This window comes from Primulina eburnea, chromosome 14, assembly GCF_022965805.1.
Source record: "Primulina eburnea isolate SZY01 chromosome 14, ASM2296580v1, whole genome shotgun sequence".
Taxonomy (NCBI): domain Eukaryota; kingdom Viridiplantae; phylum Streptophyta; class Magnoliopsida; order Lamiales; family Gesneriaceae; genus Primulina; species Primulina eburnea.
The window spans coordinates 22,339,549-22,361,886 of NC_133114.1; the positions used below are offsets into that span (position 1 = coordinate 22,339,549).

At 36.2% G+C, this 22,338-nt stretch overlaps 2 protein-coding genes and 2 long non-coding RNA genes across 4 annotated transcripts; all 4 read left to right on the forward strand.

Annotated features, from left to right (window-relative positions):
• The first annotated feature begins 3,940 nt into the window (after positions 1 to 3,940).
• Positions 3,941 to 5,316, forward strand: LOC140813195 (uncharacterized). The gene is made up of 3 exons (XR_012113850.1): positions 3,941 to 4,078; positions 4,605 to 4,664; positions 5,187 to 5,316. It is a non-coding gene; the product is annotated as an uncharacterized lncRNA (long non-coding RNA).
• A 383-nt stretch (positions 5,317 to 5,699) lies between these two features.
• Positions 5,700 to 10,127, forward strand: LOC140811262 (uncharacterized). The gene is made up of 8 exons (XM_073169129.1): positions 5,700 to 5,889; positions 6,106 to 7,026; positions 7,173 to 7,567; positions 7,984 to 8,053; positions 8,167 to 8,225; positions 8,281 to 8,574; positions 8,674 to 8,832; positions 9,453 to 10,127. Exons 1-8 carry the CDS (start codon positions 5,700 to 5,702, stop codon positions 10,125 to 10,127), a joined length of 2,763 nt encoding a protein of 920 aa, XP_073025230.1.
• A 444-nt stretch (positions 10,128 to 10,571) lies between these two features.
• Positions 10,572 to 12,046, forward strand: LOC140813181 (uncharacterized). The gene is made up of 3 exons (XR_012113848.1): positions 10,572 to 10,709; positions 11,236 to 11,295; positions 11,886 to 12,046. It is a non-coding gene; the product is annotated as an uncharacterized lncRNA (long non-coding RNA).
• Positions 12,047 to 18,386: 6,340 nt separating this feature from the next.
• LOC140811658 (UV-B-induced protein At3g17800, chloroplastic) lies at positions 18,387 to 21,749 on the forward strand. The gene is made up of 3 exons (XM_073169688.1): positions 18,387 to 18,586; positions 19,197 to 19,477; positions 20,738 to 21,749. The coding sequence occupies exons 1-3, from the start codon at positions 18,461 to 18,463 to the stop codon at positions 21,546 to 21,548; spliced, it is 1,218 nt and encodes a 405-aa protein (XP_073025789.1). The 5' UTR covers positions 18,387 to 18,460; the 3' UTR covers positions 21,549 to 21,749.
• The last annotated feature ends 589 nt before the right edge of the window (positions 21,750 to 22,338 follow it).

A 22,338-nucleotide genomic window follows, 5' to 3' on the forward strand; every position in this document is an offset into this window, starting at 1 on the left:
ATAGAGAAGATCTCATAGACGATTGGACATCTGACGTGAGAATTGCAGCGGGCACACTTGATCTCAACAGAGAAGGATTCATTAAATTTTTAGAAACGAGCCTTATGGGATCAGTTAAAATTGCTTGGGACATGACTTCGGTAGAAACCAAAGAGTCAGTCCTAGCTAGAGAATCTCTTAGCGAGATAGCAAGAAGAATGGCTACCCTTTTTAAAAGCAAAATTTATAGGGATAGACTATTTTAACAGTCAATATACAGAGAAGAAAAAGAAATACACTCAAGCTCTATATAGTCTTGAATTACATCACATATGTTTAGTAGATAAATATATTATGTTATTTGTTGCGTATTTTTCGCTCGCAAGCGCACGGTTGTCAAGTTTTAATATATGTAAGTAAATTATCGTTCCCATGAGGAGTGTATATATAAAAATATATTAGTGCTTGTAATTAAAATAGTCACGACTTAATTTAGAAAAATCAATAGAGGTTTGGTTTGTTTAAAACAAATTAATTGCAAATAAATAATTAATCTAATCACCGAATGGAGAAATATCAACGAGAGAAAATATCTAGAGGAGTGATTTCAATAAGTTTCCACGATAATTATTCCCGTTTGAATTTATACTCATGAATTCCTATTATTTAATGGCCAAGAACACTTAATTGTTTTATTCCACATTTCCCAAGTGACGAATAAATTGTATCATTCAAACTTTGATCGAAACATCCTAATAAGAATCTAAGTTCAATTGATATCTGCAAACGATGTTTTACCTAGACCTCGCTAAAGCTATATATCTTCCAAACGATATAAGCATTCAATGATGCTTATCTAATGATCTATAATTCTAGTCCCTCTTCCGAGTTGTAGAATTAATCAGACAACACAAAATTTATGGCCAGTAAATTTCAGTCGAATAAAAACAAAAAAAAACATAATTAAACCAAACAGAATTCAATCATAAAAACAACCACGTCAAATCATCGTATCGACAAAGCTATGTCATCCTCTAGAATAGAAAATTAGTTCATAACGAAATTCAAGCAAAAACAAGACATGTTCGAAGTTTTAGACATCGCAACACAAGAAAATATAGAAACGAAAAAATAGATGAAAAATCTGAAGTGTCGTCTTTGTCCCCAGATTCATCGTTCTTCGTATTTGTGATCGATCTTCTCACTCGGATCTTCGTCTCGTGTTCGCTCTTGCTCACTCGTCTCTTTTTCTCCCTAGGATGGCTGGCTTTGTGATACCCTTGTCCCACATCTGAAAAATTAAAGATTTAAAATGAGTTTATAAAGGGCTACAATGGACTTCTATAGCAACTTGGGTTAATCATTTTCGTAAAGCGAGGACGAATACGAAGTAGTTGCTATAGGGGCCCATCGTGCAGTCACGCAGGCGCGGACCCGGGCTCGGGGCGTGACAGAATGGTATCAGAGGCCGGTCACCGGCATGGAACACCGAGAAATAAGTGTTATGCGGGGCAAAGTGCTACGTGCATGGGAGCCACCTCTTGAACCTGCGGGGCAAAGTGCTACATGACGGGAGCCACCTCTTGAACCTGTAGGAGCCACCTCTAGATTCTCGGTGCTGGTGGATCGAGTGGTCAGGCCGCGACGGGGACGTCGCGTTCTGAAGGAGGGGTGATTGTTATACCCTTGTCCCACATCTGAAAAATTAAAGATTTAAAATGAGTTTATAAAGGGCTACAATGGACTTCTATAGCAACTTGGGTTAATCATTTTCGTAAAGCGAGGACGAATACGAAGTAGTTTCTATAGAGGCCCATCGTGCAGTCACGCAGGCGCGGACCCGGGCTCGGGGCGTGACAGGCTTCCTTCTGAACCCTCGTTTCTTCTTTTATTTCCGTGTTCGGGCCATAATTTGAAAGCCCAATTGCTTGTTTTGCCGCCCTTAGCACCGCGGCACTGGGTGTGCAGCGCCTAGGCGCCCGTTCTTCATGAATGTGGGCGCCGCGACGCTTGTTCCTTAACGCCTAGGCGCTTGTTCTTTGGCAATGAGGCATTGCGGCGCTTCTTGGGCAGGGCCTAGGCGCTTGTCTTTCGAACAAATGAGCGTTGTGGCTCTACATTTTGACGTTGCGGCTCTCGTCTATTGCAGTTCACAATTAACCGTAGATGGATCTATCTACGTATAACCACGCTACCGGGCGGCGAGGACATCTACGTATAACCACGCAGTTCAAAATTTTGAAATCGGTTAACCGAATTAACCTATATAATAAATATTATTATTTAATAAAAAAATTTATTTATCAATTTTTATAAATATTTTAATTTTTAATTTTAAAATCGATATAATATGTATTAATTGTGTTCAAATAAAACTTATACTTTTGTGATGTGTGTGATTTTATGTTTTTATGCATTTGTGTAAACTATAGTGTTAAAAAAAATTACATATATAATTAAAGTTAAATCACAATTTTTTTTAAAACTAATCGGTTAATTCGGTCACCGACGGAATTAACCGATTTTAATTCGGTTCGGTTTTCATCGGTTATGAAAATTAATTCGGTCGGTTCGATTATGACTAATTATTTCGGTTCGATTTGGTTATGGCTAATTCGGTTCGGTCGGTAACCGAATTAACCGAATCCTCACCCCTACATGCTACATAATTTGCTGAGGAAGTAAAATGATATGCTGACTGGACTTTGGTAGGACTTCTAATTCATATAATGTTTAGGAGTAATGTTATATGTACAACCAATTTTGTATAACACAAAAAATTCAATACAAAAATTTATTTATTAAAATCTCGTGATAAATTCAATATAAAATCTCATGAAATAATAGTAAAATATCGTGATATAATAATAAAATCTCACGAGATAATTGTTGTTGTTGTGAAAAAGTAAAAATTTATGGTAAAAAGTAAAAATCTCAAACTCTCAAAATTTACCAAACTACACACTTTATAATATTTTTCTCTCTACTCAATTGTGATTTTCTTCACAAATGAGAGATCTATTTATAGGAAATCTTTACAAATAATCTAAAAATAAAATACATCATTACCTACATCATCACACACTAATTTTCAATATTTACAACTCTTATTTTCAACATTCAAATATTCAACATTCAAATATTCAATACACACATTTTAAATATATTTTTCAACACTCCCCCTTGTGATGATGATCATAATGATTGTCTTCATTATGTGTTTTTATACTGCCTCGTTAAAAACCTTACTAGGAAAAACCTATTGGGATAAAAACCATAGCAAGGGAAAAAGAGTGCAGTCACGTAAACTCCCCCTCATGTTGACACGAACAATTCTTCACAAATTTCGTAGATTGCGCATCCCAATATTATATATGTGCTTTCTGAATATTGACGTAGGAAGCGCCTTTGTGAAGAGATCTGATGAATTTTCACTTGATTGAATGTGACGAACATCAATACATTTATTCTTCTCAAGCTCCTTGGTGAATGCGAAGAACTTAGGAGGAATATTTTTAGTTCTGTCGCTTTTTATGTATCCTTCTTTCATTTGAGCAACACATGCAGCATTATCTTCATATAGTATCACATGCTTCTCGTCGAATGATAATCCGCATGAGATTTTGTAATGCCTGAAGTAATATCACAAGTTGTTGATTTAGTAGTGTGAGATTACTAAATAATTAATGATTTTTAAAGAGGAAAATATGACATATCTTGGTCATATGAAGTCCAAATGAGTAGAAAACTCAAAGATATAGAAGTTTCATGTTTTGAGTTTTGGAAAATTTGATCGTTTGACTGGTCCAAAAGGATGTATCGGTGTTAAAATGTTAAATATTATATATTATATTATATTATATTATTTATTAATATAATATAATATTTTAAAAAAAAACAAAAAAAAAATGGATAAATCTGAAAGTCACGAACGTGAGTTTCAACATTTGGGCAGAAGACATTTTCCACAGTGAGAAAATCGAGAGAAGATGAGGAAATAATATTTTGATTTTCTTTTCGATCGTGCGACTTATCGGTTCATCCAATCGACGAACCGACTTCATTTCTGGGATCGTTGACACGAGGTCTTCGATTTGAGGTATAAATTTTGTAGTTTTGGTGATGATTGAAATTCGTCGATTTCTGGAATAAATCCGATAAATTGTTAAATCATACTGAAATTGAAGATTGTTGAATAGTGTATGATCTTAACGAAGTAGAGAAGATTATTGTGTTGTTGTTTTGAATTATTCCTAATTTGTTATAATTATGGATTTTCAATCGTTGGGCTGAGATTGGAGAGTTGTTTGTCAGTTATTAGTAATTCTGATTATATATTTGGAGTCTACGAAGTATAGGCTACACGTTGACATAAAGTTTTCGTAATTTGACGGATGTTGTAAAATAGCCTATTATTTGAAGTTAATTAATTAGGGTGTATTTGATTGTAATATTGTGAATGAAATACACCAGAATATTAAATTGTTGAGCGATAATAATTTATAATCGAGTATTATATTTTGTTGAATTAATTGTTGTTGGGCTATTTGATGTTATATATTGAGGCTGTTATAACTGTGTTGATACGGTGACAATGATCTGATAATTATTGTTGAATTATTTAGATACATCACAAGCCTCATGATCAAAGAAATAGCCAGATTGTATATATACTCGATTATCAGGTACGTGTTGACGTACGAGCATATGTTGTTATTGTTTAGTATTGATGAATACTATTGTGTTGAACGATGATAAATCACCGGAATCGGGTGATTTGATATTATATTTGTTGTTGTTTATTATTGTTGATATTGTTGACTATCGTTGTTGGGAGACTTCTCGTTGATGTTGTCACGTTGATGTTGTTCGTTCAACGATATTGCTGTCCCGGTGTTGGGGTGTGACGTATCGTCGATGTTGTTATTCGTTCGACGATATTGCTGTTGGGGTGCGACGTATCGTCGATGTTGTTGTTCGTTCGACGATATTGCTGTCGCCGGTGTTGGGGTGCGACGTATCGTCGATGTTATTGTTGCAGTGTGATGTTGTTGAGGTTGTTGATGGCTGATTGTCCAGAAACGGCAAAGGGGGTATTTCTGTTATCATTTCAGTTATATCTTATGTTGTTGTTAATATAACTGTTATGTATTACGATGATTATTGTTGTATATGCTCACCCTTTGGGGGCTGTTTCTGTTGGGCAGGTTACAGGACTATGCGTGAGACATGATAGTGGTGAAGGACTAGGTGTGTCTAGTCAAACAGTCCTGTAGTTGATAGTAGATAGAGATAGTATAGCTTATTGTCTTATTTGAGTTGTATATGTGTATTTATTATACTGTTTCTGCTATACTGACGTAGATAGTGTGGTGCTTACACTATTTTGTCGTATATGCATTATATTATTACGTCGTCGAAAAGAAAAATTTTATGCATATGACGTCACATGTTGCATGATTACGTGGCGAGGTTTGGGGCGCCACATTTGGTGGTATCAGAGCATATGTTAGATGTCTGGGATGGTTAGGAGTTGGGTTTGTGATGAGGGAGTTGGATGACGATATTATATGCGTGTGTCTGTGCATTTGACTTGTGATTGATGATTTCTCGATATGATTGATTGTTCTTTAGTTGCGTGTGCTTTCGTGCGAAAGGTGTGATGATGGTTACTGGATTGTAATTGTTAAATGTTATGATTAACAATTTGATTTCCAGTGATGGCAGCTAGAGAACAGGTACATCCACGCGAGGAAACGGAAGAGATTGACAGTGGGTTTGGACAGATGAATCCATTGCCACCTCCTCCTATGGGACAGGCACCTGTAGATCAGCCTTTATTACCTGGTGAGTTGACTTTGGCACAGTTCAGCAGTTATCTTCCACCGAGATTTGATAGTTCTGAGACTGGTGAGCGAGCCGAGGAGTGGATTGAGAGGATATAGCAGATATTTGTGACTGCTCCGTGTGCTAGGTCTGCTTGGTTACGATTGGCTACATTTCAGCTTTCGAGAAATGTACTATTGTGGTGGCAGACGACTGAGGCCGGATTGAGAGCTCAGGGCCGTACTGTTGATTGGGATATATTTCGATCTCGTTTTCTTGATAAATATTTTTCTATAGCAGTCAGACAAAAGAAAGAGAGAGAATTCGAGGATTTGAGACAGGGCAATATGTCTGTTGCTGAGTATGAGTCTCGGTATTCTGCATTATTGAAATATGTGCCACATGTTGCTACGAATGTTCATGCTAAGATGAGACAATTCTTGAAAGGGTTGAAGTTAGAGTTGTTTGATCGTGTTCAGTCAAACAACCCGGTATCATTTGAGGATGCAGTGACGAGGGCTGAGATGGCTGAGTTGGTTATGCAGGAGTATGGGACTCAGGGAAGATTATCAGAGCCGACTAGGGAGTCATTGCGACCTCAGGGACAGTCTTTTAAATATCAGAAGGGTTCATCTTCTTCTTCAGCATCATCTGGGAAGCGTCGATTTGATTCACGACGTGTTGAGAGTCGTGGGGGCAGTTCTCAGTCTGTTCAGGGGCAGAGAGGAGAGTCCAGAGCAGTGAGATGTTATCATTGTGGGGGACCTCATCTGATCAGAGAGTGTACACAGACCGAGATCACTTGTTTTGAGTGTGGCGGTGTTGGTCATCTGGCGAGACAGTGTCCTAGTCGTGAGGGACAGCGAGAGCCTAGGAGTGCTAGAGGTAGATCCTCAGGGAGAGGAGGACGACAACATCAGCAGTCTACACCGCGACCTTCTGGAGGACAGCCCCGTATGCAGGGAGCTGGTCCGCCTCAGGCACAGGTGTATGCTTTGACCCGGGAGCAGGCAGAGGAGGCACGAGAGGAGATGATAGCGGGTAAGTGTTATTTGTGTTCTTATCCTGCTTATATCCTTATTGATACTGGTGCCTCGCATACATTTATATCGAAGAAGTTTTTGGTTGAGCATCATATGCGCTCGTCTCCATTGTCTATACCTCTTTCTGTTTCGACACCTTCTGGAGTTGATATATCAGTTGTATCTATGATATCAGATGGTATTATTTCTTATATGGGCTATGAGCTGAGATCTGATATGATTATTCTAGAGATGACTGATTTTGATTGTATTGTGGGAATTAATGTGCTGAGGAGATATTGTGCGACAGTTGATTGTTATCAGCGAGTGGTATATTTTATATAGATGAGAAAGAGCGTTGGACATTCTATGGGAAGGGTTCTCGTCCCCGTGTTCCATTGGTATCTGTCATCCGGATGTCTCGGTTATTGGAGCATGGACACGAGGGTTATCTTATTTATGTTGTAGATGTGACAAAGAAAAAGAAGGAGGTGGGAATAGAGGAGATACCTATAGTTGCTGAGTTTGCTGATGTATTTCCTGATGAGATTCCAGGCTTCCCACCAGCTCGTGAGGTGGAGTTTGGGATTGAGTTGATGCCAGGTACTTCTCCTATTTCTCGTGCTCCTTACAGAATGGCACCAGCAGAGTTGAGAGAGTTGAAAGCCCAGTTGCATGACTTGTTGGACAAGGGATACATTCGCCCTAGTGTATCGCCTTGGGGTGCACCAGTCCTATTTGTAAGAAAGAAAGATGGAACGATGCGGCTTTGTATTGACTATCGACAGTTGAATAAGGTAATGATTAAGAATAAATATCCCCTCCCTCGTATTGATGATTTGTTTGATCAGTTACAGGGAACCTCAGTGTATTCGAAGATTGATTTGAGATCAGGGTATCATCAAATACGAGTTAGAGAGGAAGATATTCAGAAGACAGCATTCAGGACCAGATATGGGCATTATGAGTTTTTGGTTATGCCGTTTGGGTTGACGAATGCTCCAGTTGTGTTCATGAGTTTGATGAATAGGTGTCACAGGTGCTGCGAGATAAACACTTGTATGCCAAACTCAGTAAATGTGAGTTTTGGTTGGATCGAGTGGTCTTCTTGGGTCATGTTATATCGAGAGATGGGATTTCTGTTGATCCAACGAAGGTCGAAGCCGTGTTACAGTGGTCTGCACCTACATTTGTACCAGAGATTCGTAGTTTCTTGGGTTTAGCAGGTTATTATCGTCGATTTATCGAGGGATTTTCAAAGATTGCTAGACCTTTGACACAGTTGACTCAGAAAGGTGTGCGATTTCAGTGGTCTGAAGAATGTGAGAGGATTTTTCAGGAATTGAAGCACCGACTGACGACTGCACCGGTGTTATCAATCCCTACAGAAAACGAGAGGTTTGTTGTTTATACTGATGCATCATTACATGGTTTGGGATGTGTTTTGATGCAGGATCGACATGTTGTGGCATATGCCTCGAGACAGCTGAAACCACACGAAACAAGGTATCCCGTGCATGACTTGGAGTTAGCAGCCATTATCTTTGCCTTGAAGATATGGCGACACTATTTATATGGTACCTCGTTTACAATTTATACTGATCATAAGAGCTTGAGATTTCTGTTTACTCAGACAGAGTTGAATATGAGACAGAGACGATGGTTAGATCTGTTGAAAGATTATGATTGTGAGATTGAATATCATTCTGGTCGAGCCAATCTTACAGCTGATGCATTGAGTCGTAAAGTGAGTTGTACTGCAGAGGATGTCAGTCGTTTATCATCTATGATGATGTCTTGTTGTTCTTTGGGATATGATTTTGATATCTCGACGACTCCTATCCAGGTATCTACCTTATTAGCTGAACCTGATATATATGGTTGTATTCGTGATGCACAGATGACAGACGAGAGAGTTCAGCAATGGAAGGAGTTAGTTTCTCAGAAACAAGATACTCGTTTTAGAGTGGCTGATGATGGCAGTTTGAGGATGAATGATAGATGGGTAGTTCCTGATATATATCTGAGTTGCGCCAGGGCCTGTTGCGGCATGCACATTGTAGTCGATATTCTATCCACCCTGGTGGCAAGAAGATGTATAAGGATCTACGCTCTCAGTTTTGGTGGAAGGGAATGAAACGGGATGTGATTGATTTTGTACGTCGATGCCTCAATTGTCAACAGATCAAAGCTGAGAGGAGAAGGCCAGGAGGTGAATTGAGGAGTTTAGAAGTACCGACTTGGAAATGAGAGCACATATCGATGGATTTTGTGACTCATTTGCCGAGAAGCACTGGAACTATTGATGCTATTTGGGTGATTGTTGATCGATTGACGAAAGTTGCACATTTTATACCCTATAGCATGAGTAGTACGTACTTGACGATGGCACAGTTGTATATACGAGAGATTGTACGATTGCATGGGATTCCAGTGTCTATTATTTCTGATAGAGATCCTCGAATTACTTCTCATTTTTGGGAAGGATTGCAGACTGCGATGGGGACAGAGTTGAGATTGAGTACGTCTTATCATCCTCAGACAGATGGTCAGACTGAGCGTACTATTCAGACGCTTGAGGATATGTTGCGTGCTTATGTTATGGATTTTAAATCTGCTTGGCAGTCATCTATTCCATTGGTAGAGTTTGTGTATAACAATAGTTATCAGAGTAGTATTCAGATGGCTCCATTTGAGGCATTGTATGGGAGACGTTGTAAATCTCCGTTATACTGGGATGATGTTGATCGAGCTGCAGTTACCGGTCCTGATATGATTTATGAGATGGAACAGAAAGTAAAGTTGATACAACAGCGATTGAAAGCAGCTCAAGATAGACATGCCGCTTATGCCAATAAAAGACGAAGACCCTTAGAGTTTCAGCAAGGCGATCGAGTATTTTTGAAAGTTTCTCCTTTTCGTGGCACAGTGCGATTTGGTATGAAAGGAAAGTTGGCATCGAGATATGTTTGCCCGTATGAGATATTGCAGCAGATAGGCACTTTGGCTTACCGATTGGCTCTACCTCCATCTTTATCTGGTATTCATGATGTGTTTCATGTGTCGATGTTGCGAAAGTACGAGCCGGATCCTTCACATATGTTGGATATTTCTGATGTTCAGTTAGATCCTGATGTGTCTTATGTTGAGAGACCAGTTTGTATTTTGGATCGATCTGAACGGAAGCTTCGTAGTAAGCTTACACCGATGGTGAAAGTTCAGTGGGAACATAGAGGTGTCGAAGAGGCCACTTGGGAGACAGAGCGGCATATGAGGGAGTTCTACCCCTACTTATTTTGATGGTATGACGTATCTTTATTTACGCATGTTATTGTTGCTTTTACTTAATTTCGGGGTCGAAATTCATTTAAGGGGGGTAGAAATGTAATGCCTGAAGTAATATCACAAGTTGTTGATTTAGTAGTGTGAGATTACTAAATAATTAATGATTTTTAAAGAGAAAAATATGACATATCTTGGTCATATGAAGTCCAAATGATTTGAAATTTGGATATGACGTAGAAAACTCAAAGATATAGAAGTTTCATGTTTTGAGTTTTGGAAAATTTGATCGTTTGACTGGTCCAAAAGGATGTATCGGTGTTAAAATGTTAAATATTATATATTATATTATATTATTTTATTTTATTAATATAATATAATATTTTAAAAAAAAACAAAACAAAAAAAAATGGATAAATCTGAAAGTCACGAACGTGAGTTTCAACATTTGGGCAGAAGACATTTTCCACAGTGAGAAAATCGAGAGAAGATGAGGAAATAATATTTTGATTTTCTTTTCGATCGTGCGACTTATCGGTTCATCCAATCGACGAACCGACTTCATTTCTGGGATCGTTGACACGAGGTCTTCGATTTGAGGTATAAATTTTGTAGTTTTGGTGATGATTGAAATTCGTCGATTTCTGGAATAAATCCGATAAATTGTTAAATCATACTGAAATTGAAGATTGTTGAATAGTGTATGATCTTAACGAAGTAGAGAAGATTATTGTGTTGTTGTTTTGAATTATTCCTAATTTGTTATAATTATGGATTTTCAATCGTTGGGCTGAGATTGGAGAGTTGTTTGTCAGTTATTAGTAATTCTGATTATATATTTGGAGTCTACGAAGTATAGGCTACACGTTGACATAAAGTTTTCGTAATTTGACGGATGTTGTAAAATAGCCTATTATTTGAAGTTAATTAATTAGGGTGTATTTGATTGTAATATTGTAAATGAAATACACCAGAATATTAAATTGTTGAGCGATAATAATTTATAATCGAGTATTATATTTTGTTGAATTAATTGTTGTTGGGCTATTTGATGTTATATATTGAGGCTGTTATAACTGTGTTGATACGGTGACAATGATCTGATAATTATTGTTGAATTATTTAGATACATCACAAGCCTCATGATCAAAGAAATAGCCAGATTGTATATATACTCGATTATCAGGTACGTGTTGACGTACGAGCATATGTTGTTATTGTTTAGTATTGATGAATACTATTGTGTTGAACGATGATAAATCACCGGAATCGGGTGATTTGATATTATATTTGTTGTTGTTTATTATTGTTGATATTGTTGACTATCGTTGTTGGGAGACTTCTCGTTGATGTTGTCACGTTGATGTTGTTCGTTCAACGATATTGCTGTCGCCGGTGTTGGGGTGCGACGTATCGTTGATGTTGTTATTCGTTCGACGATATTGCTGTCGCCGGTGTTGGGGTGCGACGTATCGTCGATGTTGTTGTTCGTTCGACGATATTGCTGTCGCCGGTGTTGGGGTGCGACGTATCGTCGATGTTGTTGTTCGTTCGACGATATTGCTGTCGCCGGAGTTGGGGTGCGACGTATCGTCGATGTTATTGTTGCAGTGTGTGTTGTTGAGGTTGTTGATGGCTGATTGTCCAGAAACGGCAAAGAGGGTATTTCTGTTATCATTTCAGTTATATCTTATGTTGTTGTTAATATAACTGTTATGTATTACGATGATTATTGTTGTATATGCTCACCCTTTGGGGGCTGTTTCTGTTGGGCAGGTTACAGGACTATGCGTGAGACATGATAGTGGTGAAGGACTAGGTGTGTCTAGTCAAACAGTCCTGTAGTTGATAGTAGATAGAGACAATATAGCTTATTGTCTTATTTGAGTTGTATATGTGTATTTATTATACTGTTTCTGCTATACTGACGTAGATAGTGTGGTGCTTGCACTATTTTGTCGTATATGCATTATATTATTACGTCGTCGAAAAGAAAAATTTTATGCATATGACGTCACATGTTGCATGATTACGTGGCGAGGTTTGGGGCGCCACAGATTTGGATATGTTGGGTCATTGATTTTAACCACGCACATTCACGACTTGCTTCATGTAGGGCAATAATCTCGGCATGATTTGATGAAGTTGTTACGAGCGTTTGTTTCTGTGAACGCCAAGAAATTGCAGTGCCTCCACGAGTAAAAACATATCCAGTTTGGGAACGTGCCTTGTGTGGATCAGATAAGTATCCAGCATCAGCATAACCAATTATACTTGGATTAGCATCTTTTGAATACAAAAGTCCCAAGTCTGTCGTTCCTCGTAGATAACGGAATATATGTTTAATTCCGTTCCAGTGTCTCTTTGTTGGATATGTGCTAAATCTTGCCAACAAATTTACGGCAAAATATATATCAGGCCTTGTACAATTTGTAAGGTACATAAGGGCACCAATGACACTTAGTTATGGTACTTCTGGACCAAGAATATCTTCATCATCTTCACATAGACGGAATGGATCTTTTTCTATTTTTTATGATCTAACAACCATTGGAGTACTTAAAGGATTTGCTTTATCCATATTAAAACGTTTAAGGATCTTTTCTGTATAATTTGTCTGGTGAACAAACATTCCATATTCTTTTTGTTCAATTTGTAAACCCACACAATACTTGGTTTTTCCAAGATCCTTCATTTCAAATTCTTTCTTCAAGTATGACACAACTTCTTGAATTTCCTTATTCGTTCCAATGATGTTTAAATCATCAACATATACAGCAATAATTACGCATCCGGATGTTGTTTTCTTAATGAAAACACAAGGGCATATTGAATTATTTACATATCCCTTTTTCATCAAGTGATCACTTAGTCGATTATACCACATTCGACCTGATTGCTTTAACCCATATAATGATCTTTGTAATTTCACAGAATAACATTCCCTGGGTTTTGAACTTTGTGCTTCAGACATCTTAAATCTTTCAGGGATTTTCATATATATATTACTATCAAGTGATCCATATATGTAAGCTGTAACAACATCCATAAGACGCATTTCTAAATTTTCAGATACCACCAAGCTAATCAAATACCGAAACGTAATTGCATCCATCACAGGAGAATACGTTTCTTCATAATCAATTCCAGGCCTTTGAGAAAAACCTTGTGCAACAAGTCAAGCTTTATATCTTACTATTTCATTTTTCTCATTTCGCTTTCGAATAAAAACCCATTTGTATCCAACAGGTTTTACACCTTCAGGTGTAAGGACTATAGGTCCAAAAACATTACGTTTATTTAGCGAATCTAATTCAACTTGGATGACATCTTTCCATTTTATCCAATCCTGCCGATTTTTACATTCACCAAAAGATTTTGGTTCATGATCTCCGTTATCATTTATGATGTCGATTGCCACATTATAAGAAAATATATCATCAATATTATCTATATCTTTTCGGTTCCATATTTTTCCAGTATTAATGTAATTGATAGAGATTTCATGATTCTCGTCAGTTTGTGGTTCTGACAGAACATTTTCATCATCATGTGTTTCTTCAGGAACACCATTCTCTATTTTATGATCATCATGTGTTTTTTTCAGAAACATCATTCTTTATTTTGTGATCATCGTGTTTCTCTATGAATTTTCTTTTTCGAGGATTTTTATCCTTGGAACCGACTGGCCTTCCACGCTTCAGGCGTTTAATGACATCATGAGTATCTTCCATTTGTTTCTTTGGAATTTCAATTCGAGCAGGGGCATTTGCAGCATGTATATATGATTTAGTTACCCCCTTTGTGTCTTCAAATGCATCTGGTATTTGATTTGCTATTCTTTGCAAGTGTACAATTTGTTGTACATCTTTTTCACATTGTTTTGTTCTTGGATCCAGATGTAACAATGATGATACATACCATGTAATTTCCTTTTCGGTATGTTTCTGTTCTCCCCCTAACATTGGGAAGATTTCCTCATTAAAATGACAATCAGCAAAACGTGCTGTGAACACGTCGCCTGTCTGAGGTTCAAGATATCGAATGATTGATGGACTATCATAACCGATATAAATTCCAACATTTCTTTGAGGTCCCATTTTCTTTCGTTGTGGTGGTGCAATAGGCACATACACCATACATCCAAAAATTCTCAGATGAGAAATGTCCGGTTCTTTACCAAATGCAAGCTGTAATGGGTAGGGGTGGGCATAAAACCCGAAAAACCGAAAAAACCGACCGAACCGAATAATTCGGTTTAAATAGTTCGGTTTTATCGGTTTTTCGGTCGGTTATGATTTTAAAATTTATGAAATTCGGTTTTTCGATTCGGTTTTTGGTTTTCATCCCCGAAAAAACCGAAAAACCGAACCGGTCATATTATTGTTAAGTATATGATTTTTATGTATAATGGGTCATATTATTGTTTAGTATAAGACTTTTTATGTATAATGATCCTATTAAGATTTTAGAACTTAGTATCATTAACTCTCAATTTTCAATCCGATTGTTTTTTCTTCTTTCTCACCACTCACCAGTCGATGTTTTCTTTTCTTTTATGTATATATTTCTTTAATTTTTTATATAAAAAATTAAGTCCCACAAATTAAATGTTTGAAAAATACTATGATTTAGATTTTAAAGACATAAAGTGACGTATAATTTTATTTCGTAACAAATTTTAGCTAACCGTATATAACCGACCGTATAAACCGAACCGAACTACAAAAAAACCGAACCGAATCGTAATAAAATGGGTCGGTTTTGGACTAGAGATATTCAAAACCGAAAACCGAAAAATCGAACCATTGTAGTGTAAAACCGGACCGAACCGGCCGTTGCCCACCCCTAGTAATGGGGAGTATTTATGATATGCACTTGGTCTGATGCGAATTAATGAAGCAGCATGTAAAATTGCATGTCCCCATATAGAAATAGGGAGCTTTGTTTTCATAATCATTGGTCTAGCAATCATTTGCAGACGTTTAATCAATGATTCAGCCAATCCATTCTGTATATGTACATGAGTAACATGATGCTCAACAATGATTCCCATAGACATACAATAATCATTGAAAGTCTGGGAAGTAAATTCACCAGCATTATCAAGTCTAATTTTCTTGATTGTATAATCGGGAAACTGATTCCTCAATTTTATTATTTGAGCAAGTAATCTTGCAAATGCAACATTTCGAGTTGACAATAAACATACATGTGACCATCTGCTGGAGGCATCAATCAATACCATAAAGTATCTGAATGGTCCACATGGTGGATGGATTGGTCCACAAATATCACCCTGAATACGTTCAAGAAACATTGGTGATTCAGTTTGGATTTTGACTGGTGATGGTCTTATAATAAGTTTTCCAAGAGAACATGCTTTACATTGAAACTTATTATTCTGAAAGATCTTCTGGTCTTTCAGTGGATGACCATGTGTATTTTCTATAATTCTTCGCATCATTGTTGAACCAGGATGTCCCAATCGATCATGCCAATTGGTTAATATCGAAGAATTATCAACTACCATGTTTGATTCAATGAGACTTATATGTGTATAATGCAATCCAGTAGGGAGCATTGGTAGTTTTTCAATCACATATTTCTTTCCTGATTTATATGTGATAAGACACATATATTTCTCATTCCCTTCATTCATTGTTTGAGTATCATACCCATGGGAATATATATCATTAAAACTAAACAAATTTCTTTTAGATTGTGGTGAATATAAAGCATCATTGATCAAAAATTTTGTACCATTAGGTAACAAAAATTGTGTTTTACCACATCCTTTAATCAAGTCTACATGACCTGATATTGTATTCACCGTTGTTTTTGTTGGTTTTAGTTCCAAGAAATATCTTTTATCTCGGAGGATAGTGTGCGTTGTACCACTATCGGGTATGCAAACTTCAGCTTTGCTCATAGCATTTTCCATATTTGAACTTCAAAAAAATATGCAATGAAATAAATTATTGGCAATATATATTTAAATATAACACATATCATAATTATACAATAAAATATTATTCTATGAATACATGAAAAATAAATTATTGTACATTTATATTCTACCATTATATTGTTCATTTTCAGAGAAATCGTTGAGAAAATCTGCAGCATCAATATTGTTCATTTCTATCCCACCAACATATTGATCATTTCCAGAGAAATCATTCATAAAATCACCAGCATCAAAATGAGTTGAATCACTCAAACGGTCACTGCGTTCAGTGAAGTTGGTCTCTTTTTCTTTCCCCTTTAATGATTCTTTATAAAGTTTACAAAGGTGCTCAGGGGCTCGACAAACTTTGGACCAATGTCCTGGAGTACCACATCTGTAACAAGAACTTTCATATCTTTTTGAGTGATTCTCATTAACACTTGTTTTTTCATGATGCCTTTTTAGTGGATGGTTTGAGACGCTCTTTTGAGATGAGTTATAAAAATAACTATCTCTATTATTTTTAAAACGACGGCCGCGTCCACGAACACGACCAATTCCACGTCCACGTCCACGTCCACGACCTCGACCAAAACCTTGTCTTTGAAATTGATTTTGGTTTCCAGGTTTAAATTCATTTTTATCTACAGCATTTACTTCTGGAAATGCTGTTGATCCAGTGGGTCGGGACTGATGATTTCTCATTAATAGCTCGTTGTTTTTTTCCGCCACAAGAATATAGGCGATGAGTTCAGAATATCTCGCGAATCCACGTACTCTATATTGTTGCTGTAGAGTAATATTTGATGCATGAAACGTGGAAAATGTTTTTTCAAGCATCTCAGATTCTGTGACCTCATGTCCACAAAATTTTAATTGCGAGATTATTCTTTACATCGCCGAATTGTAATCACTGACTTTTTTAAAGTCTTGGAATCTCAATGTATTCCATTCATCCCGGGCGGTCGGAAGTATAACTTCTCTTATATGTTCGAATCTTTCTTTTAATCCTTTCCACAAAGCCATGGGATTTTTTTCAGTCAGATATTCACATTTCAATCCATCGTCGAGATGTCGACGCAAAAATATCATGGCTCTTGCCTTTTCTTGTGACGTGCATATGCCATTTTCTTTAATGGTCTCGCTTAGACCCAATGACTCAAGATGCATTTCTACATCTAGAGTCCATGGCATATAATTCTTTCCCGTGATGTCGAGCGCAACAAATTCGAGCTTTGTTAAATTTGACATGGTGGTACTAAAAAAATTACGATGCATTTTATTAGTTAATAAATATTGCAATACAAAGTAACGGATAAACAACAAGTACAAGTATTTGTAAAAATAAAGAAAACGCACGAGGAGGATATTCTCCGATAAATACAAGACTCGTGAGTATGATAACCAAAATAATTAAAAATATCCTTGACAAAGCCATCTTCTTTTTTCTTCGAAAAATTTGATGATGAATAATTTTTAGAGAAGAAGAGAAAGTTGGAGTGATTGAATGTGTTTGTGAGATCATATTTATAGGGCAAAAACTAGCCGTTTTTTTACCATTTATGACCATTGGTGTACAAAAAAATAAAGGTATGTATTTGTATAATTTTATGGTAATAATATGATATATATAATATTAGACATGTTTAAATAATTATGTATATAATATCATAATATTATAATGAATGTCATAATTTATTTTGTTTAAAAACCTTATAGGCTTTTATACTTGTCGTATCCCTTACCGGGAGTGTGGGATGTTGTCTTAACATCCTCCTAGGATTTATAACAAGTTTATGAAAATTTTATTTTTATTATTTCTAATAATAACATTATATTGTATATTAAATAAATACACAATAAATAAATAACAGTAAAATAAATATAATTACTTTTGTTACCTTTTTCTTCTGTTTGGAGCTTGGAAAAGTATGTAGGACTTTTAGAGCTTCGTGCTGATAACGTGTTGTGAAAAAGTAAAAATTTATGGTAAAAAGTAAAAATCTCAAAATTTACCAAACTACACACTTTATAATATTTTTCTCTCTACTCAATTGTGATTTTCTTCACAAATGAGAGATCTATTTATAGGAAATCTTTACAAATAATGCAAAAATAAAATACATCATTACCTACATCATCACACACTAATTTTCAATATTTACAACTCTTATTTTCAACATTCAAATATTCAATATTTACAACTCTTATTTTCAACATTCAAATATTCAATACACACATTTTAAATATATTTTTCAACCGTTGTAAAAATTTTAATATTTTTGTTGTACTTTTAATATTGTTTTAAGTTTAGTTAGACGGTGTATAAAAAAAAGTAAATAAAAATGAAAAAGGCCATAAAATATCTGCTTAGCAAATTGCGGTTTGGGAGACAAAGAAGATGCAATTCGCCGCCGTAATATCAGAAGTATCGGCGGTTCTCCCGCCGGCCTGTGGATGTAGGTCTCCGGATTTCAAGCATTGCAGGTCCTCGTTCGACGCCAAATCTTTACTTTCGTCCTCCAGAGTAAGCTTTCTATATTTCTTTGCCAAATGTCCATAGTCCATTCCCTATCGACTCGATATCTCGTTCGTTGGTGTACTTTTGCCTTGTCTTCTATTTTGGTGGGATATTCAGTAGCTGAGGAGATTATTTATATGGAGTTACCATATCTTCTCATGTTATTCTGACGATTTAAGGCAGGGGGACGATTTTCTTTGCACCTGATGCAGAAGCATGGCGAAATTGAATTTTCTGTAAATCCTAGTGAAAGAATTACTTTCTGGATTTGGAAAAACTCGTGCACAATGTTTGAACTGGATATTGAATTGTGAAAAGTGGTGCCGCATTTTTTTTTCTTTTTAATGACTTGAAGAGTGGAGAATAGAATTACGGGATGACAATGAGTACCTGGTATGGACAATTGAAATATGTTTTTTCATAAAACAGAAGCCAAGTGTGTCACCATATTTCACTGAAATAGATGCATGATATATGGCATGAACAATGAAATTGCTTGCAAAAATGGTAGCTTTATAACAAAAAAAAGCCCCTTAAATTCTGTTAAATTCCACGGTGATTCTTGTATTATTTGCATGATTCCAAAGTTCCAGTCTAAAATATGATTTGTTGGTAGAACTGCCCCTGCCCTTTTTCTGGCCCCAAGCTAGAGTTTCAGTCAGAGAAGTTCAGAACTAGAAGGTTCATGGTGAGAACCTCTGAAAATTCAGGAGGTGATTTGATTCCAGTGGCTCCTCTTCAGCTCGAGTCCCCTATAGGCCAGCTTTTGACCCAAATTCTACAAACACATCCACATCTTCTTCTGGTAACTGTTGATCAGCAGCTTGAGAACCTCCAGAGTCAAAGGGATGCACAAAGAGAGATGATTACATCATCATCACAAGATCTCCTTAACAAGTATCTGTTACTTCTCTATACTTCTGTTGTGTCAATCCTGATGCTTAACAAAATGATAGTATTTCCATTGTTTGACCGTATAGCCTGCCACATGCTTGATCATAAATATTATTCAGTAAAGTCGGGTTTTGTTGCCAATGTTATGATTATGCTTCTATTTATTCAACAATCAAATGGATGCACTTAGACCATGTACACACTGGCCTTTAACCTTTTAGGCCTGCACATCTCGTGTATCTGGTCTTACATCTATACATGTAAGGATGTAGATATCAGCATCCTGAATTGACAGGTTTAAGGGAGTTTGAAGAGTTACTTATCGAAAAGATAAGTTTAATGTTTCGTACAGAGAAGTTATTAGTTGAAAACAGTAGAAAGAAAAAGGTGTATTTTGTGATAATTACATTTTTACTACAACTCCCTAACCGCACTTTCAATTGTCAATTTCCTGCAAAAAGCTGACTAGTAAAATCCTGTGTTACCGTTCTTAGCTTACGTACTCATTGATAGCCAGCCTGCTTTTGTTGATGAAACTCCCATTGGCCAATCTTGATATTTAATCTTGCTTGCGTTATCAAACTGAGGGTGAACATCCATTTAATTTGAAGTTCAGATAGTCTTTCTGGGAACAAATGAAGTTCATTGATAAGTTTAATGTTTCGTACATAAAATGCAAACGATGTGTGGCTCCTACTAAGCTTCAAAAAATGAAGTTCAGATAGTCTTTCTGGGGAAGATTTTCAGGTTTATTTTGAACTTGTTATATTATAGTTTCTCAATGTAGAAGTATCTGTAACACTTTTCATGATGTTCCACCCTTCATCATGCATGTGTAGGGTTTGCCAAGTTAACGTGTATATATGGCCTGCTAACTAGTAACTAGATTTAACTGAAAACAATTGAGGGATGTTTGAGATGGGAATGAGAAAAGATAAACTGCTAGATATCAAGCAGGAATTTATGTCAAGGAAGTATATGGTAGAAAGCCCAACACTCCTGAAATTTCCTGTATTATACAAATAAACTTCTTTCACTTAACACCTCTCGGTTGTTTCAGATGAATAACATTGAGCTTTGAATTGGACCTTGTGTGACACTATCAACATTATGTAAAATGATAATAATTCTTGAGGCCTGTGTATCTTTTCTAGCTTTCCATTCAGAAGTTGTGGAAAAAGATAATGTAAAGGATTCACGTGTCATATTTGTAACCATCATTGCTTTTAGTATGAGTTTGAGTACAATCTTTATTAATTTTAGGAGAATTGCTGAAGTAAAGGAGAAAGATAGGAGGAAAACACTGGAAGATATCGTCTACTGCTTAATCGTGAAAAGATTTGTGGAGAATGATATTTCAATGAACCCCAAAATAACTACTTCATATCCTGCTGGAAGAGTGGATATTTGGCCAGATCAAGAAGAAAAGCTGGAATCTGTGCACTCTCGAGAGGCATTTGAGATGATAATTAGCCACCTGTCTCTTGTTCTTGGGGAGCGTGTTATAGATTCTGTAGATACAATAGTACAGATCAGTAAAATAAAGCTTGGCAAGCTTTATGCTGCTTCAATTATGTATGGGTATTTTCTAAGAAGAGTCGACGAACGTTACCAACTTGAGCAATCTATGAACACCCTTCCTGAAGGTTTTGGTGCAGATACGGTAAAATCAGAACAGAGCGCATCAGAGAAGCAACTCTTTGATCCCGATTCGTTATTAACCATCTATCCTGATGATGGTGATGGGGAACGCATTGTAGATTCTGGCACTGAAGAAAAAACATACAAATTGAGATCCTATGTGATGTATTTGGATGCAGAAACACTTCAGCGGTACGCAACCATAAGATCTAAAGAAGCACTATCTTTGATTGAAAAGCAAACACAGGCGTTGTTTGGAAGGCCTGATATTACGGTTACACAAAGTGGTACCCTTGATGCATCGAATGACGAAGTTGTTTCTCTAACATTTTCTGGACTGACATTGCTGATTCTGGAGGCTGTTACATTTGGATCATTTCTATGGGATACAGAAAGTTATGTTGAATCCAAGTACCCCTTCATTAACAGCTAGAGAGGTAATTTTTTTTAATTTCTAGATCTTTGGTGATTGCGGGTGTGGTAATTTGGTGCTTTGAAGTTTCAGTGTCGGGAAATAGATGTATAGCTAATTCCGGCAGTTGTAATTTCTGAAAGTTTACAAGGTTCATGAGGGGAGACGAGTTTGATTTCAGCTATGGACCATCACTCTTTTTAATATTATTTTTCAAGTTTATCTTCGCTTTGGTGAAGTAACCGACATCTAATATCGATATATGGAGCAAACCAGGAAAAAACGTTGATCTCCCAAAATTATGGACATCGGGTATAGGGATGTCAAAATCATACACGACTCACTAATTCGACACGGTTCAACTCGAAAAAATCAAGTTTGGGTTTGGAGTTTTCGGGTTCGGGTCAGATCGGGCTGGACCCGATAAATGACCCGAAAAAATGACCGGGTTAGGTTAGGTTCGGGTCAACCCGAGTTGACCTGATAATTTTAATTTTTTTTAAAAAAATATGATTAATAAATATTACATACATTTTTATATATTGTATGTCTGAAAAAATATTTATTGTATATTTATATCATAAATTTTCATAATTTAATATTTATTTTGAATTTTTTTTATTTTTTAAACAATTGTTTATTTGATTTAATAAATATATTTTATTTTTTTACAATTAAACTTTCAAATTTAAATCATACATGATGGAGATTTTGTTATTATGTGTTTAAATTAAAACATTATTATTTTTTAAATTTTATTTAATTTTTTTAAAATTTTTTTAAAAACAAATTCAAAATCGGGTTGATCGGG

Excerpts from the sequence above, each read along its gene's own strand:
- LOC140811262 (XM_073169129.1), top strand. The coding sequence starts at position 5,700 with ATGGCAGCTAGAGAACAGGTACATCCACGCGAGGAAACGGAAGAGATT. Across the intron at positions 7,568-7,983 it reads GGGGTGCACCAGTCCTATTT|GTCGAAGCCGTGTTACAGTG; the intron begins GTAAGAAAGAAA and ends GATCCAACGAAG. Across the intron at positions 8,575-8,673 it reads CTGATGCATTGAGTCGTAAA|GTATCTACCTTATTAGCTGA; the intron begins GTGAGTTGTACT and ends ACTCCTATCCAG.
- LOC140811658 (XM_073169688.1), top strand. The coding sequence starts at position 18,461 with ATGCAATTCGCCGCCGTAATATCAGAAGTATCGGCGGTTCTCCCGCCG. Across the intron at positions 18,587-19,196 it reads CTTTACTTTCGTCCTCCAGA|AACTGCCCCTGCCCTTTTTC; the intron begins GTAAGCTTTCTA and ends ATTTGTTGGTAG. Across the intron at positions 19,478-20,737 it reads TCACAAGATCTCCTTAACAA|GAGAATTGCTGAAGTAAAGG; the intron begins GTATCTGTTACT and ends TATTAATTTTAG.